The sequence below is a fragment of the Pimephales promelas genome, chromosome 18 (assembly GCF_988280905.1).
Source record: "Pimephales promelas chromosome 18, fPimPro1.hap1.1, whole genome shotgun sequence".
NCBI lineage: Eukaryota > Metazoa > Chordata > Actinopteri > Cypriniformes > Leuciscidae > Pimephales > Pimephales promelas.
This window is the reverse complement of record NC_142786.1, coordinates 11,654,877-11,674,829: the sequence shown is the minus strand read 5'-3', so window position 1 is coordinate 11,674,829 and position 19,953 is coordinate 11,654,877. Positions and strand designations below refer to the sequence as shown.

At 36.8% G+C, this 19,953-nt stretch overlaps 1 protein-coding gene across 3 annotated transcripts in view; it reads left to right on the top strand.

Annotated features, from left to right (window-relative positions):
- Positions 1 to 19,953, top strand: part of topaz1 (testis and ovary specific TOPAZ 1) — a 106,108-nt gene that overhangs the window by 65,037 nt on the left and 21,118 nt on the right. For all 3 annotated transcript variants that reach the window (XM_089122823.1, XM_089122824.1, XM_089122825.1), the window contains exons 10-13: positions 7,264 to 7,356; positions 7,799 to 7,914; positions 8,018 to 8,084; positions 8,254 to 8,425. In XM_089122823.1, the coding sequence (XP_088978949.1) occupies positions 7,264 to 7,356; positions 7,799 to 7,914; positions 8,018 to 8,084; positions 8,254 to 8,425 (448 nt within the window). The remainder of the gene's footprint in view (positions 1 to 7,263; positions 7,357 to 7,798; positions 7,915 to 8,017; positions 8,085 to 8,253; positions 8,426 to 19,953) is intronic.

Genomic DNA, 19,953 nt, shown 5'->3' with positions numbered 1-19,953 from the left:
GCTACACATCACCATGATAAACAGTCTTGTTATCATTATGAACTTGTTTAACATTCAATACACATGCATTAAGTTCAAAACGAAAAGGGTATAGCCTTATAAAAAAAAAAAATGTGAATATCGCGGTTGCTGCAGTTACGTGCAATCCTTTGCGGTTGACTTGTCAGAAGCGCGGTACTACAAAATTGCGGTTACCGCGACAGCCCTAGTCAGGCAACACGATTCCTGGCTGCATGTCAATATCAACGGATCACTGGATCTTTAGTAAGTTGTAAGGAACACTATATTGAGTCCAACATTTAGTTTAAATTGATCAAATTATTCGTTTTAGTCACATTTTCGCAGTTTCCCCTATTAAATCCAGCCACGCAGCAGATCTTTTGCCACTCAGTCAGGCTGAGGGGGGTTGTTCTGGCGGGAAAGTGATGTCAATGCATTCCCTCTATTGTTTGGTGTGTAAAAAAAAACATCAATGTCAACTGGATGGGAGCTAATGCACTTTGGTCGCTGCAATCCACTACACACAAAAATGAATAGATTTAGAGCACGCATTCCATTTTTATAGAGCACACATTCCATTTCATGTTATAAATGTCAAAATCTGTGTACATAATAGAAAGGTTGCTGCTGATTAACACTAAATTCAGTGTCGTGATGGTTTTACAAAAAAATTCTGAAGGTAGTAAAAAAGGTATTAAAAAGTAGTAAATTTAACTTAAGGAATACTGTATATACCCTGTGATAACGATCACATGTCTATCGCTATACATACAGTATCATTATCGTTTTATCGCCCAGTCCTAACCACAGCTGCCAAAATCTTCTAAGGTTGCAGGCAGTTTTTTTTAATGATTAAATTATCTGTAAAATGTACACAAATATGAAATATACAATTAGTATATTTTGCGTATACTATTGCGTTATTGTTAAAGGAGAACTCCGGCGAACAATGAACCTTTGGTCTAATAAAACATCGGTACCTAGTCAATCGTTCTCTGAGATTTGTTTTCATGATAATCGAATGTAAAGAGTTTTATCTCTCGATAACTGTTTAGCATATAATGCTAGTAATGGGGGCATTGACTAAGTAAAAAAAATCGCTAGTTTATACCACTAACAAAGGCTCAAAATAGCCCCACACTAAGGCAGTAACATAATGAAGGTCCATACATGCAAAACGTAGCATTGAGAACTTTGTAAGTGTACAGACCGTTTAATAAGAAGATACTTTATGAAGACAGTTCACTTCGCGTTTACAGACAGGAGCCATCTTAAAAAATAGTCTCGATAAGTCGATCCCCGAACGCCGTTCGTAAAGTTCAGAAGTTCGTTGAACTTCATACAGTTCAGATCACTCAGCACGACGTTCCTGGTTCGACTTATCGAGACTATTTTTTAAGATGGCTCCTGTGCCTGTGAGCGGAAAAATTTCACTTGCAGTTTCAGTGCGGCGAGCCGCCGGCCTCAGTGTCAGGAAGTATGGCATGATATCAGCTCTCGCGATGTAACACATTCCTTTACGGCACTGCACACATACAGTACACACCCCCACCCAGGAACAAGGTAGAGAGCGATGGAGTTTGTCACACTATCATCATGGCTGAGCCTGCATATAAGATACAGACAGCTAGGAAAGCATTGTCGGAGGAACAGAGAAAGAGGAAACAGCAGACTGACCGAGCGAGGAGTCGGACACGAGCATAGGCGTAATGTGCGGGTGTGATATGTCCCCATTGAAACATCTTGCAGCACGGATTTACCATTACACATAAATAAAACATCTCCAGGTAACTCTAGTAGAGCATTAATTTCGTTAGATTGTTAAATAAGAGGCGATCTGTAATGTGTTGTTTTTGAAATCAAGTGACCAAAGTGCTCGTTGCTGCTGCGATCAGTTTCAGTGGATTCAGTGTTCTGTGGTGACGCGCACTGTCTTCAAATGAATGCGCGCTTCAGTCTGTTGCGGGGACTGAGAGACTCATTACGATGAAATCACAAAACCCAATGCACAAAAAACATGTCCCTGCTTGAAATTCAGCCACTAATAAACAATCGGTTTTGATAAAGAAAATAGACTATACTACTAGTAGGGATTAGAACACTGAACCTGTGACAGTATGGCAAAGGTTCTGCCTTTACACCAATATAATTCATGGGGATAATTATCGGATCTAGGCATTTAATCACGTGAAAATTCTTACCACTAACATCATATATTAGATGTCATTAAACGACTAATTAAACACAATGTACTACTGTATACTATGTAACTCGTCACGCTCTGCGTGAGTGGTATTTACGACAGTAATGTTAAAAACAAGTACTCCACAGTTACTCTAGGGGTCACAGTTTGACAAAAACAGGATTTCTGCCTGGTGTCCCTTTAAGAGAGTGAACTGGTGTGCGTCAAGATGCTACAAATTTATTTTTTTGCTAACATCCTTATACAGTTTCACCAAAGTCCCATTGTCATTTAGCAGCATAGTAAATCTTTACTGTTTGTCAAATGTGCATGCCATTTTTATCATACAACCCTATAATCCAGAACTTAACAAGAATCTACAATGAAATGTTATTTAATTTTTACCTTGTGGATGTTTTTGTATGGTGTGGCTGCTAGGGATGGCGAAAACTAAAAATGTTCTTGACCGACCACCGAGCCTCATTAGCCGGTTGAAACCGGTTAACCGATTGGTGTAAAAATATCCGCGCATACACACACACACACACAGCCCCGGCGCAGTCCTTCCACTCATGTCACTTTTTTAAAATCCCCATACAGCGCGAAACACGAGTCCAGGGCGTCGCACACCAGACGCTCAGAAGCTCAGTGCCGCATTGCGGAGAGACACATCTTTCAAATTCGAACACATTATTCTCTATGAGTGTACACACACCGGCGGCGCCATTCAGCGTCTGTCCGCGGCGCCCAGCAACGACTCAGGACCGTGTTCAAAATCCTGCTGCGCCACAGAGTGCCGTTTACATAGTTTTATATTAAATTTTTATTATTTTTGTCTCACATCGTTGCTAATGTATCCTGACTGCGCCCTATGCTGCAATATACATGTAGTTTTGCATTCATTTAAAGTTACAGAAATCAGCTGCTTGAATGACAATTGCTGATGTTATTGGATTTTTCAGGTGAGATTCTCAATTCATTCAGTTAACAGATGCTCTGAGGTAACATTAAAGTTTTCAGACTGCAGACTCAGCAACGATTGTATTTAATTGTACAGTACAATCATAACATAGAACAGACATTATCTTCATTTCATGTCATTAAACATAAAAATATATTTCTAGCCCTACAATGATGAGATAGTGCGCGTCCGGTGTGCGATACTGACCGCGGTCGATACTGGAGTGTTCCTACGCGGCGTTATTTTCTCTCTCCTGACACCACCAGATGGCAGTGTAAGCGTCCACGTTTGTGAAAAACATGTTCCAGTTACACAGACATTATGCTCCACACAAGCAAAAATGTGATGTCTACGTATGTGGACACCTGGTCGTAAGTGGTAAAAAAAAAATATATATATATATTGCAATATATCGCAATATGTATCGTATTGTTTTTTTTATCGTGATACATATCATATCGTGACCCATGTATCGTGATGCGTATCGTATCGGGATGCCCTTGCCAATAGCCAGCCCTAATTTAAATATGTGTATCTAATTAGTGTAGCGTACGTGTTATTTTTTATTATTCCATCTTTGTGGATTTGTTTGTTCACGTGACAATTCGTCGCATCACACTCGCAGCAGAGAAGGAGAAGAAAGTTGGTAAATGTCAGTTCAGTTGTGAATCCATTCAATATGTGCATGCGTAGTGTGCATGCGTAGTGATGTGCTATGTGTACATCAGTGTTGGGTAAGTTACTCTAAAAAAGTAATTACTAGTTACTAATTACCTCTTCAACAGTGTAATTAGATTACTGTACTAATTACTCTCTCTAAAAAGTATTTAATTACTTTTAATTACTAATTACTTTCAAAATCCCATATCAATCTCAACCAGCTGAATAATACAATGATAGACATGAATCTGTTAATTCTTTCAAATAAACACTATGCAATTGCATGAATTATCCTTAAACTGACCACGGAGGAGAAGGTTACATTATAAAAACATACTTTTTAGCATCAGACAGTACATTTTGATGTTAAACCCACTATTGTTTTATGTCTGATCTCATGACATTTCACACTTTTTTTCATACATATTTTACAATAATTCATACGAATTTGTACGAGTGCGGTCGTACGATTTAGACATCTATACACAGTATAATATACCTCAATTACATCAGAAGTAACTGTAATTAAATTACAGATAAATTAAGAGTAATCCCTTACTTTACATTTTCAAGGGAAAAGTAATTAAATTACAGTAACTAATTACTTAGTAATTAGTTACACCCAACACTGGTGTACATCTATTATGAAATTGTAATCACTGTTTTGACGAAGTACCAGGCGCTGCTGACATCAAATTACTCTGTCATGCTTTCACGGCGTGATGTGTCAGTGCAGTTATAGGTATGTCCCTAAAATAGTTTTTGTATTATATTATACTATATCATATTATGTTCTTGTATTAGAATATTTAATTTCCAATGAGATAATTAGTAATTTTTGGCGAACATGTGAAATATCTTAGAGAGCAAGACAAAAGGAACTGAATCAAGTGAGATATCCACGACATAATATGCAACTGATTAGAGAATAATTTCTTAGCCAAGGGACAATTGCAAGTGTGACATTTATGTAATACAAAAGTTAAAGTTAACATTGTAAGTTACTTTTTAGACACAATATTGTTTGTTTCAAAATGAAACTGTAGTAGAGTCTCAGTGCAACAGACAGTGATGATTTCTTGACTGAAATCCATGTTTTAAACAGATCAATTGTTTCTTTCTCAAATGAATCAGCCGTTTGAATGAATCGGTTGAATGAATGATTCCAACTCCCTTAAGACAGTCTCAGGGTCCCTGCAGGTCCTTAAAGTCTTAAAGGGATACTCCACTCCATGGTTTTACGGTATGCCTGTTCTGTCATATTTACACCATGCCTTCGCGGCTAGCTCCCACCTCTCTCACTCTTGCCTCGACGGAAGAAGCACACGGGTAGATGTTCGCGCGGCTAGCTCTTTGCTACACGAGAGCTACCCCGCCCTAAAAATACACCATGCGCTCGCGGCTAGCTCTCCCTTTGGATGGCAAACAGCCTCTCGCGCTCTCACGCTTTCTTCCCTCATCGAGCCTCGACGGAAGAAGCGCGCGGGTGTTGATGGTGTGCCCCCTCTAAAAGTGTCTGCCGTCCGGGTGAAACAGTATGCTATTTTTATTTACACGCCACGGTGGCCGGTGGGTGAAGTGAGTTTACCCACCACAACAATTGCTATTTTCCATCCCTGGTGCAATGTTATGGAAGAACCATTCCCTTTTCACATCCAATAACCAAAAGAAAAATGTATTTAGCATTTAAATTCAATAGCATTTTTATTTAAAATAAACATAGCCTTATTTCTCTCACACACTGAATTGCATCGGCGTGCAGTGTGAAAGCTCTAACCTGTTAACATGGGTACGGAAAAAAATATGCACCGCATACGATAATGTGTGAAACGGGCGTAAGTGCGGATGGCTAAGTGCGGGCAGTAATGCACTCGTGTGTGTGTGTGCGGGTTGTGGGGGAATAAAACGATTCGCGGGACTCTCGCAAAATAGAAATATCTATGAATAAAACCGAATAAATTGTTATTCATCTGTTGCACGAAAGCAACAAGAACTAAAACAAAATAGAAATGATTCAGAGTTTCTATTTATAACATGTTTGCAGCGTTTAACAATGTAGCCAATCACAGACATGTGCAGTTCAGTGTTTATTTTCCTTTATACCATGGTCTGGGTGAATACTCGATTCTGATTGGCTGCAGGGTGTCCGTTAAAAAGTGATAGAGGACACCTAGTAAAGTAGTTCTGGTGAAACTGCCTGTTTACCATTCGAAATGAATAAATAAATGCGCTGCCCACAACAGCTGTGAGTAACCATAGCAACAGGCAGTCAAAGTATCCGTTAACAATTTGCTCTATCAAAACAAACATCTAACGTTAGATATTCCATAGCCTACTAATACAACAATGAGCGACTTCGTTATTTCTTTTAACATTTATGGAGAATATGACAACATTGATGACTGGGATGCTGCTGAAGAAAGAAAAAATGTAAATAAAACGGAGAAACGTCGCAAAGAAAATTACACCGCTGCTGCTCTGAATGAGACCCTGCGGGAGTTTTACGCAGCGGTCCAGACAACCAAGTCAGGAGGAGAGTACAGCGTTTCAAGCCTAAGAAGCCTGTTTGATTAATTGTTTTATGTGTAATTAAAAAAATAATAATAACTATGCCTACCTTTGTGTTTCATGAAAAAACAGCGGTTCTCGAATTACCAGTATTGAACCGAGAACTGTTTAGACTGAGCTTGTGTGTTATCTTCGTGCCAGTTATTCAGCCAATAATATGTAGGGCTGTATATTTCATCAAAAATTGTGTCTAGTACTATATTAATACAAATGTTTAATTGGCATCTTTTTTCAAACGACCTGACCGACCACGACCCGAATATCATTAAAAACATATTTGGATGACCCGTAACTGCGGGTAACCGCGGGTGACCGCAGGCACCTGCTCATTTTGGATCAACCCGCGCATCACTGATAGGAGTAGATGTCAAAAAGGACAGATAATGAACAAGTATGTACATGTGTGTCCTGTTGAAATACATCAATATATAGGAGTAATCGAACTTTCATATCGGCATAATACACACCATGTGTAATAATTTAAAATACTGGCTAGTAGACCTACTGGACTGTAAAAAGTAAGCACACTTCATGCACTGCATTGTAATGTTTCACTGTAAAAGTAGTCAAATAGCTGTAACATTAAGCATATATATATCAATAATTGGCCGAGATTAAATATTATGTCTTATTATCATCATTATTATTATTGTGGTTGTTATTAACAGTAATTTTTTGATTACTTTATCTTAATTTACAAGTATAATTTCACAATTCCAGCCTTACTGAGCAATGTTGCAAATGTTCATTTTGCGCCACCGGATTATATTTAACGGTGTAGCCTTGTGGCGCTGCCGGTGGTAATAGGCATTCTGGTTGACTACTTACTGTCTATATAATGCATAAATATATACTTTGTTTTACTTATGTCTTATATATTTTCTTGTGTCAGCCTCCTCCTGAGGTTATGTTGGCTGTTTTTAAACTTGTGAGGGAAAGAGGTCTGATCAACATGGTCCCTGAGCTCATTCTCCTCACCTCAAAGGTAATACTCACTTTCAAAGAATTAGATCAGGGGTGCCCAATCCTGTATCTGGTGATCTACCTACCTGAAAAGTTCAAATCCATCCCTGAACTGTCTGTAATTATCAAGTGCCCCTGATGATCTGGTCCAGTTGTGTTTGATCAGGGTTGGATCTGAAGTTTGCAACAAGGTAGATCTGCAAGAACAAGTTTGTGCATTCCTGCATCGGATCACTGGTAGAACAAAATTTTGCATTTCTGCATTGTATCATAATATAATATAATATAATATAATATAATATAATATAATATAATATAATATAATATAATATTAAATAATATAATATAATATAATATAATATAATAGAGATAAGTGATTGTGTGTGTGTGTGTGTGTGTGTGTTCTGCCATTACAATTTCAAATTAGTCCTAATGTGACATTTAATTTTTGTTTATGTATTTAGATCGTTGAGGCAGGATGTGTATTCAGTGTGGATCAGTGTGAGGTCATGCAGAGTCATCTTCAAATGATGCTGGTTCCTAGACAGCAGATGGACATTTTCCTTGCTGTTAAATGCAGGTATGCTCCCTTCCCACAGCAGAACAGTTAATAGTTTTATAATGTTAATAGTTACATTACTGAAAAACTATCACATGGTTTCATACTCTGTTTTTGTTTGTAGAGCTCTGGCGACTAACCCTCACACATCTGAGCTGTCAGATCTGGCCCAGGCTGTTGTTAGAGTTGAGGTAAGATCATTACCTCATTTCCATAGTACTTATTTACACTCGGTCTTGTTTGTTTCTCTTTTTTTCCCCATTTTAATTTTTTTATGATGCCATGTCTTTTTCATTAACTTATTGGTGGAGAGGTTTTACATGTGTGTGTGTGTCTGTGTGTGTGTGTGTGTCTCTTCAGATGCTGAAGCATCAGGATGACTGGGCTGGATTGGCACTGGTATTCTGTGGTGTTTGTGTGGGTTCACACAGTCCCCCAGAACTTCTCAGGTTCTGCTGCTGCGTTACCATGGCGCTGCTGAAAGAGCCCAAAGACAAACTCACCCTACCATATGAGCTGTTTGCTGAATCAGGTACACACTTACTCGATTTCATTGATTTAAAAAATGTCATACATACATGACCATTTAAAAGTTAGGGTTTGGTAAGATTGTTTAAATCTTTTTGAGAAAAGTCTGATATGCTCATTAAGGCTTTATTTAATTGGTCAGCAGTAAAACCAGTAGGGCTGCACGATGTGTCATTTTAGCATCAATATCGCAATGTGCACATCCACGATAGTCACATCGCAAGGATGTGCGATGTCAATTAGGGAACGTAGTTGATCCGTGATTCATGATCAGTAGGCTACGTGCCAGCAGTAACGGTTGTGATTCGCTGATTAATTGCAAAGTTTAACCATCATAGTGTGAGAGTTTATCAATTTGCAAGTCCTGTCAGTTTAAACATCAAGTGCTGTTTTCTGTCAGCGCATTTTTGTCCCGCCAAAGCTTGACCGGTGAATGATGACGATGAGTGACTTCGGTGCTCATTTAACTGAGAGAGTGAAAGCCCCTGTCTCGCCGTGCACTATCACCGTCTTCAAACTTCAAACACCGTCTTGCTCTCTCTCTCTCCCTCCCTCACGCTTATTAATGAATTGAGATGACTGAATATCTTTGAGAATACAATACAATTTTATTTGTAAAGCACATTTAAAACAACCGAGGTTTGCCAAAGTGTTGAACACTGACATAATTTCAGACAAAATTATAAACACATGACAAAAGCACAAGACACAGTTAAACAAGTGACAAGACAAAACAAAAAGCAGATTAACTCCGACGCCAATGAATAAAAGTACGTTTTAAATCGTGATTTAAAAGTCTCAATGCTGGGGGCTACCCTAACACACATAGGCAAATCATTCCACAGCCTAGGGGCCACGACTGAAAAAGCTTGGTCTCTCCGATTTTTAAGTCTTGTTTTAGGAACTGATAAGAGTAGTTGGTCAGCAGACCTTAATGACCTCAGAGGAGCATGCATCATCAGTAGGTCATCTATGTAAGCTGGAGCTTGCCCATGAAGAGATTTAAAAACAAACAATAAAATCTTAAACTGTATTCTAAAACAAACTGGTAACCAATGAAGAGAAGCAAGAAGAGGCATAATGTGCTCCTGTTTACGGGTTCCAGTAAGGAGTCGAGCGGCAGCTTCCTGAACTACTTGCAATCTAGAGAGAGAGGCCTGGTTAACTCCTATATATAACAAATTACAATAATCCAGGCGGGTGGTAATAAAAGCATGTATAACCCTCTCCAGATCTTTGAAAGATAAAAAAGGCTTCAATTTGCCTAAGTTGAAAAAAACTGGCTTTTACAACAGAGTTTATCTGTTTCTCAAGGTTAAGATCACTATCCAACTTTACACCAAGGTTCGTTACCATAGACCAGGGGTCCCCAACTAAATTGGCAAGAGGTCCACTAACCCGATGAGCCCAGTAAACAAGGGTCCGGACATGCAAAAACACCCGGCAAAATAAGTTTTCTTTCACTTTATTAAATTTTATTAAATTGTAACCATGTAAACAAATTGACAAAATTTTTGACAATAAAATCTTTATCTTTAAATGTATTCAACTGCTTTTGTTGAAATTCATTCAAGTATTATTTCATTTTAGTGCAAATATTCACATGTTAAACCTTTCAACATCAATAACAGGAAGCATAATTTTTATTGGCGGATAATTTTCATTGACAGTTGTGCGTCTTGTCTCGAAATGCCGCTTGATGTTTCCACTTTTAACAACAGCAACAGACTCCGAACAAATAAGACGCACGGGCCTCGTAGAGCTTGATGACGGCAAAAATGAACGCGTACACTTCAGTCCACTCATCTCGAAAGATGCGGGTCCACTTTTCTAATTTTTGACAAAGCCATAATAATCAATTCACGAATATCATAGTAATGTGTGTACAAGCCAAAGTTTGTGATCTCTCCAGACCCCGGCTCTTGCAAAGGACCTAACACAGACATAGTTGCCTGCGCGCACGCCTGTTCAAAAATTACTCCTGATAAAAATTCATTTTATTTTTTTTTTCTAAAACTTTTTAACAAAAATGTTTAGAGGTCCGGATAAAATGGTATTGGGGTCTGGACCTGGACCCTGGTCCGCCAGTTGAGGACCCCTGCCATAGACTTTATGTAAGGCGTCAGGGGTCCCAGGTCCAATTTGGAGGTGCTAGTAGAGCTGCTCAAACTAAAAATAATAATTTCAGTTTTACTTTCATTAAAATGTAATACATTTAGAGCCATCCATGCTTTAATGTCATAAAAGCAATCTAAGAGCCTTTTTGTCAAATCCTCACCCTTACTCTTTATAGGCAGGTAGATTTGTAAATCATCTGTGTACAGATTCTTTAAGATAGATCCTAATGGAAGCAAGTAAAGGGAGAAGAGGATCGGTCCCAAAATAGAGCCCTGCGGTACTCCGCGTGTCACTGGTGCAACTGGAGAATTTGAGCTCCCATACTCAACTTTAAACACTCTCTCTGAGAGATACGATCTAAACCATTTTAATGCAGTGCCCTTAATCCCCACGCTGTGCTCAAGACGCGAGATGAGAAGAGCATCAGAATTGTAGGATCACCAGAATCTGTTGAAATCAAAAGATCATTAAAAACTTTTATAAGTGCAATCTCTGTGCTATGAAAAGTTTTGAAACCAGACTGGAACACCTCAAGAATAACATGTAGATCTAAATAGGCTTGTAACTGCACTAGAACTACCTTCTCTATCTTGGACATAAAAGGAAGTTTAGAAATCAGATGATAATTTGAGAGAACTAAAGTGTCCAGATTTTGTTTTTTAATAAGGGGCTGCACCACAGCCTCTTTAAAACAAAGTGGCACATAACCAGAAGAAAGACTACTGTTTATGATTGTTTGAATATGTGGTCCAATAGTGTTCCATACCTCTTTAAATATACATGGTGGAGTAATATCAGTGGAACAGATTGACGGTTTTAAATGGTTTACACTATCATTAAGGGCCACGATGGAAACAGGCTCAAACTCACTGAAGACTGCAGAACACTCAATAAAAATGGAAGGATCAGAGGCTGGAGGTGAAACGCTAGCTCTAATAGTGGGTAATCTTTTCCACAAAAAAGTGGAGGAATTTTTCACAAATCACAGTAGATTCTTCCTGCATTAAATATTGAGGGGTATGAAGAACAGAATTTATTGTTCTAAAAAGAACATGAGGTTCATGGCCATTTTTATTGATAACATCAGAGAGGTATTTAGCCTTTTCAGTTTTAACAGTTCTCTGGTAATTACGCCAACAGTCCTTTAGGACAGGGGTTCTCAAACATTTTGGTGCCAGGGACCCCTTTCAGGGGAAAAAAAATTCCAAGGACCCCCCTCATATTTATAACAGTTATTGAGCACAAAGTTAATGTGTGAGCGGCAAATGAAATATTTTTGCACAAAATGAATGGTCTCCACCCAGGGTACTATGCAGGAATTTCTAAATAGCCTACTGAGGTAACGAAAGTGATCTTGCTAGGAATCACTTAGTTAGGATCCCTCACTTAGGAATTTTTGATGTTCTTGATCTACACATGTGCATTTTAAGGTGTTTTAAGGCCCCACAATTGGATAACTATAGATTTAGTAGAAGCATGTCAGTCAGTGGCATACATTTTTTTTTTGTCAAGATGTCACGAAACACAATCACATATTCCAATCAGGAATGGCCTTAAAAGAGAAATGTTTCAATAATTAGGCCTATTCTGCACACAAATAAAGCCCATAAGCCTATAAATACAATGATAATGGCATTATGTTTAATAGGTGCGTGCGTTGTTAATTTGAGCTACTGTAATTAGCTAAAAAAAACATACAGTAGGCTATATGTTAAATATATGAATCCATAATGTTAATCTCATGGGCACATATGTTTCTATTGACCTGCTTTTTCCTTTTTTAAAGTTGAGCTTGATTAATACTTTGCAAACTGATTGTTTCAGTCGTTTTTTAAAACTTTTTTCTAAAACAGCTGTTTAGTTTATGTTAATTAAGGCCTACATCTTATCTCGCACTTTATGACCGTTGACTGAAACGTCGTGCGGGGAACTTTGAGTTCACTCCGACTCAAACATTTTGACATTGACGAGCTATCGTTGTTAGTCTGCTGAAGCACCTCAGACGAGAAGGTCAGTTATCATCGCGATGTGCATCCTTGCAACCTCAGTTGTGGGTACGGCCCTGTCACTATGCACTTTTATTTTGATAATGATCAGACTTCTAATGTCAAATCTACAGTAGCAGTGCTAGAACTGACTATTGTGCGCGCACGCGAGACGCCGGCGCGCAATTACATGGGAATTTTTCCTCAGCAGTGGAAACAGGAATACTCTTATTTATGGTCATAGATAAGACAAGAGTGCATCATCCGAAACGGTAAAGTGTCCATTTTTTATTTGTGTATAGGCTACATTATAAATGACTACAAAATGTCATGCCTTTTAAAAATACAGAAAAGAACCGGATGCGGGTTCATGCCGTCTCTCTGTCTCCTTTCTGGCGCACGTCCCGCAAAATCAACAGCAGCGAATCTACTTGACGCAAAGACATAGATTATCTATCTATAGAAAACTTTAAGTGTCTACTTTGTATTGTTTTATGTTAAATGCTTTATATAAGTTACTTAGGAATAAACAGCATGTTTTCAGATGATAAAGAAAACATGACTCATAGCATGGAAAAAAACGTTAGGTTGTAAATTATTTCGCGGACCCCCTGGCTTTAGCTCGCGGACCCCCAGGGGTCCGCGGACCCCACTTTGAGAACCACTGCTTTAGGATATCATAAAAAAATTGCAACGTATGTTTTTTTCCATTGGCGTTCAGCTTTCCTACACTTTTGCCTAGCCGCTCGAGTTAAATCATTAATCCACGGTTCAGAATTAGGTTTGGAGCGCCTGGGCTTGAGTGGTGCAATTTTATCAAGAATATTTATACAGGTGGATGAAAAACATGAAATAAGCTGATCTGTACATAAGGAGGCAGACGGCTCTGTAGTCTCTATAACATTACTAAATGCTTCGGAAAATTGTTTAATCATCCTGTGGATACGAGGTGGAGCATAAAACAGTGTTATTTGAAAGAGAAACATCAAATAAAATTGGTGCATGATTAGAAAATACAGGCTTTTGTATCTCAATATTTAAAATAGGCAAACTGCATGACAAGACACATGACGCATGACAAAATACATGACGGTAAAAGGTCGGAAATTCCAATGGTTGTGAATTGTGCTAAAATAACGTTGCCTTATCTCTCTGAAAAGCGTTCGGTAACACTTTATAATAACTACACGCTAATAATCATTAGTTAAGCATGAGTAAACCATTAATTCATCATTCATAAAGCATTAATAGACATTAATAAGCAGTTCATAAATACATCTATAAATGCTTTCTTCTTGATTTAAAAGCATATCTATAACTTGTTTAATAATTGTATTTTCATCCTTTATTAATGATCAATTTATCATTTCTAAATGAAGAATTGCATTTTTTATGAACCAGTTATTTAAGAGTTTTCAGTGGTTCATACGATTACTTAGAGCGAGTAAGTAAATGATTAATAAACTATTTAAATGTACATTCATACATCTTATTATTCAGACATATAGTGATGGTTACTTAATGTGTTAATAAATGCTTTATTAACATATATTAATGTTGTAATTCAGGGTTAATTTAGGTTGTTATAAAGCATTTAGTAGTGGTCAGTTAACTTTGTTCGTGAGCTCATCTAAAGTGAGGACTAGTCATGCCTTGTAAAGCATTTTTAAAGGCTGTTAAATATTTCTATGTTCTGTATCACTGCGTTGTGTTTGTTACGTTTTTCTGTTTAGAAGATTGACGAGTCTTTAACCCTTATGCTGCATTAGGGACATTTTTGGTCTTTTGCAGTTTAATTTCTTTGACCATTTTGGCTGTTTTAATGCAAATGGTATGAAATTTGGCAAAATTGTGACATTTTGGATACATGTAAAAAATGTGATGCCATTTTGCAAAATATGTATAACACGCACTGTGTAGATCAAATAGTAACACTCAGCACCATAAAGACCAAAAATGGCCCATTGAAACCCATTAAAACGTTGTTTAAATCTGAGGCTGTCAGTAATACATGAAACATGATTTTTGCACAAACATCCTTTCATTTTGAAGCAAAAGCATTATATTTGCATTATATAGTGTATTCCACCAGATGACGTCACTACATATTTATTCCCTATGGGTGCAAATGCACCTTATTTTAGGCAATAGGCAATGTTTAATAGGTGGCCATTTTTGGTCTCTAACGCGCTAAGTGGGATTTTTTGCAAAGTGGGACTGTGATGATCCAAATCTAAAGTTTTCTCTTTGCATTTAGTTTATTGAAAATAATTGAATTTTTGTGTTTTTTCCTCTTATACAAATCGATGGTTTCGCAAACAAAACTGGTAATTAAAGGGTTAAAATCCTGAAATTGAATACATTTTTGGTAGTTATGATGAGGACTGATGCTGGTTAAAAGATTTAACTTGGTAAAAGTGGAAAATAATAATAATATATAATATTTTAGGCAATGTTTAATATGTGGCCATTTTTGGTCCTTAATGCACTCAACGGTGTTAAAAATCTAATGCAGCACAAGGGTTAAATCACCTTTATAAATGCTTTACAAAGCATGAATAGTCCTCACTCTAGATTAGCTCACAAAAATAGTTAACTAACCACTACTAAATGCTTTATAACTACCTGTATTTACTACATTTACTTACACTTTCTAAGTGATCTTATGAATGACTGACAACTCTTAAACAACTGGTTTGTAAATAATGCTATACTTCATTTAGAAATTATTAATTGATCATTAACAAAGTATGAAAATACAATTATTAAATGCATTATAGATATGCTTATAAATCAAGAAAAAGCATGTATAGCTATATTTATAAACTGCATATTAATGTCTAGTAATGTTTTATAAATGATGAATTAACTGTTTACTCATGCTTAACTAATGATTAATAGCGTGCAGTTATTATAAAGTGTTACCAAGCGTTCCACACATTCAGATGACATAAACCACACTTTCAATAAAAAATAAAAAAAATCTATCCAGTGATGAAATGTTTTCTGTGTTGACACAAATCTTGTGCGATGTCCTAGAAACTGCCTGGATAATCACACAACGTGTGCCATGGTCCGTTAATGACACGTCCAATTCGCAAACTAATGACTCATTTGAACCGATTCACTTTAATGAATAGTTAAAACAACTGATCTATCCAACACTGAACTCAAGAGACATCAATCGGAAACACTTTACAATAAGGTTCCATTTATTAAAGTCTAGTTAACTACTTTAGTACATTTAAAAAGTGGGAGGCACATATACAAACTTGTAATTTCTACACCGTTCACCTGATTTGGGTGTAAATACCCTCAAATTAAAGCTGAAAGTCTGCAGTTAAAGCACATCTTGTTCGTTTCATATAAAATCAATTGTGGTGGTGTATAGAGCCAAAAAGATTAGAATTGTGTCTGTCACAATATTTATGGACCTGACTGTATATTATAACATTTGAGTCAATAATAATTGGTTCAAATAAAGTATCAAAAGCAAGTAATCATGATTTTATTGATCCATATAAAATACATATAATAGGCTATAATGTATAATATGGACATGATTAGGGTTGGGTATAGGTTCAGGGTTCGTACGGGTGCTTGAAAACCTTGAAAATGCTTGAATTTTGATGTTGTGTTTTCAAGGTTTGAAAAGTGCTTAAATTTTGGATAAAATGCTTGAAAGTGCTTGAAATTGTAGCTGTTTCTTACACAACAAATACCTATCTGACTGAATATTTCGTTTATTAAATGGCGAAATAAATCTTTGCTGTGGCCCGAGCGTGATTGTTCCCGGTTTTCCTGGTGCTGCGCATTTCCTGGTGCTGCGCATCACAAACGTGCACGACGCATGATAGAAACAATAACACCAAATTAATAAAAAAAACATTACTGTATTTATTGCGTTTTTTATTCATTTGGTGTTATTATGCGCAGCTGAGTGAACAACACAGGTTGTGTATTGCATTTGGCTCACTGCTGATTGCAAACGCAGGAGAAAGTGGACTTCTAATAATTTGACGACGCGCTATATGTGTGTGTGTGCGAATACACTGCAGACTCACTCTCACTCGTATCCAAGGTAAATCAACATTACACTATCATCCCTTACATGTGTTTTATTTAACTAAATACACCATAATCAGCTAAAACGCATGCACAGGTCACTTTACTTAGTGATTCCGTGATTCTTTCACATTCACGCGAACCGCGGCACGGTTCGGGAGCAGCCGAACTCAGAGCACCTCCTCCAGGTAGTCTTGGATTCGGTAGCCTACCTGTGGCAAAATTACTAAATAGGCAGCACGAATTATATATTTCTAACTCCAAACAATTGGCCACTGAACCAGCTGATAAAATCTTCATTTGATTCGATCCGTGATTACAACTTGACACTCAAATGAACCGATCGCATTTTACTGATGCAAAAAGACGCACGCACACACACTGAGAGGGAGCTCGGTGTGTCAGTGTGTGTACCGGTTGTGGTAACATATTAAATAATGACGCAGTTACAAGGTGTGTATAATAGGGGTGGCACGGTACATGAAAAAACACCCGAACCGTTCGGTTCGCTTGTCTCGGTTCGGAGCGTGTGTGCGTCTCACGGTTCGACGCATGCGCAATGTAACCTCGTGCCCGTATGTGACGTGTGTTTTCTTTTCGCGCGACATAAACTTGTTCGACTTGGACCGGCGCTGCACAGAGCGATCGGTGAATAACATCAATCTAGCGCGAGTCGGCTCCGTATGCATTCATCACTTTCGCGGTATTTGATGTCATTACCGATCGCTCTGTGCAGCGCCGGTTCAAGTTAATAAACAAGCCAGTAAAAGTGGAGTATGGAGCGCTGCAGGTCACGGCACGCGGAGAAATGGCAAGTGGGAGAGATGAGGGAGTTGGAGGACGCGCCAGCGTCGTATAAGTCTATGGTATAAGTCCGGTGTGTGGGAACATTTTGGATTTCATGTTATGATATTTTAATTTAACTACAGTGGCACTTTATGTATAGATAAGAGCTTCAGTCATACGTTTCCAAACCCTGCACTTTAATTTTAAGTGGAAAAAAGTACCCTCACATTTTGGGAATAGAAGCATTGTTGATACTGTTTTTGTGTTTAGGTTGAACTTAAATTTCACTTTATGTTTATGGCCTTTGCTAAATTGCTATTGCTATAGCTTAATTATCTATAGGCAATGAGGTTTCATGTATATTGACATTTAAAAGACAGTGTTTTAAGAGTTCCTCTCTTTTTCTTTTAAAAGATTGAATTTTGGTAAGAGCTACAAAAGTTAGCAGTTGATACATGAAAGTTAATTTCTTTGTGTAAATAAGATTTATGTGATAAAAATGCACAAGTTCTTGTAGAGATAGTGATACACATTCTCCTTTTTTTTGCCAAATAAACAAAAAGCATGTCAATTTCTTCTCTCTTGCTGTATCTAAATCTCACCTAGCTTTCCTCTGAGATAGTCCCAAAATGTGCTTAAAGTCAAAGAGTCAAATTCAGTTTGTGCATGATTGCATGAATATAATATATATATATATATATATATATATATATATATATATATATATATATATATTTAATACTGTATCCTAAAGTGTGGATAATTAAGCTATATATCACATGCTGAAGTACATTTCTGGAGTGTTAAAGATTAAAAGAAAAAATAACAAGAACCGTACAGAACCGAAAACCGTGACCCTAAAACCGTGATACAAACCGAACCGTGGGTTTTGTGAACCGTGCCACCCCTAGTGTATAATATAAACTACTTAGTCAACATTTAACAGTAGATGCTGTTCGGTTTTCTTACTGCTGCTATCCTTTTAGTCACTTCTGAACTTGACACAACTGAACGTCAGGTGACGGGTTGCCAGATATAACAAAAAGAGCAAAACAAGCCCCTTAAAAAACGCAGTATAATAAGCAGAAAAATGTACCAGGGAACACATTTAAACATAATAGTATTGCTAATATTATCCTACCAAATTAAAAGGAAGTTGCTAATTTATTATGAATAGAATAGTTCAAAATAAAATATTTAGAATAGATATTATAAACTGATTGATGAGGTAAAGCAATAACACTTTATTTAAAGTTTAATTGCACCTATGAGTTGTATTTAATATCAGTCAGTGTTCACTATTGTTCACTATATTTAGCTCAAAATAGTTTACTTTGAGTAACTAATTACTTGCCAAAAAAGGTCAAACAGGGAGAAGAACTTTTCATTTCTGAAGTATTTGGGTTTATTTAGTATACAAAGCCCTTGATGATTTTTCGAGAATAACTACATGTATAAATAACTACTGATATATACTACTGATAATAACTAATATCGTTACCGTAAAATAAAATTAGTATTACCGTGAAACAGAATTTTGGTCATACCGCCCACCTCTATGTCATTTGGATCAAATCCTCCAACAACATTTTAAAAAATAAAACCTGTGTTTTGCTTCAATATCTGATCCTTCTGCTATTACGAAACAAAATTTTGGCTGTATATTTCATGTTAGCCCATCTCTTTTAATGTAGAAAAAACGCTAAATAATATTTTTTTACTATGCATTGTTTTGTAATTTTACGGTGGATAAGGTGCTGGAAAAAGCTTTAAAATGGACCTTGAAAGTGCTTGAAAAGTGCTTGAATTTGACCTAGGAAAAGGTGTACAAACCCTGTAGGTTGGGTTTTATCCGATACCAGTACCTACTCAGTATTTTTTAAACGGTTCCGGTGCCTAAACGGTTCTTGAAACGGTACTTAAAACGAAACCGCACACACTTTGTCAAAAAAATAATAATACCCCTTTATTTACAGGGCCAAACTGGACACAATATTAACTTACAATATAAATACAAGTAACATATGAAGAGCTCTTTTCCAAAACGCTATAAATCTATTTCAATAGTTTTCAGGAAAACTAAATTTTTTACCTAGACCCACACATTTTGTGAATATTCAAATTATCCTGTTGAAATGTTTTATTGGTTCAGTCTGAACATTTTGAACAATGATTATTAAATCAAACAACAATATTGTTAATGATAAATTAAATAGTTAATTTTATTTTTTTTCAAAACGCTATAAATCCATCTATTTTTTGTATCATTTTTAGTAAAGTCATTTTTAGTAAAGTGTCAAACCTCAAACAAATAGTACCGATTTCAACATATGCATGAAAAACTAATTATTAAAAAATGATTAATAATGATAACGATATATTCAAAAAAGGGATGGGCACCCCTCCAGCACATGCACACACACATGTATAGGCTACATAGCATGTGAGCAAAGCGGAGCGGCGTGATGCTTAAATATAAGTAAAAAAAAACCCCAAAAAAACATAAAATAAACATAGGCTATACGTTTCACGTTTCTGTTTAATAATATTACGTTACTTATTTCATCTATGTTGAGTA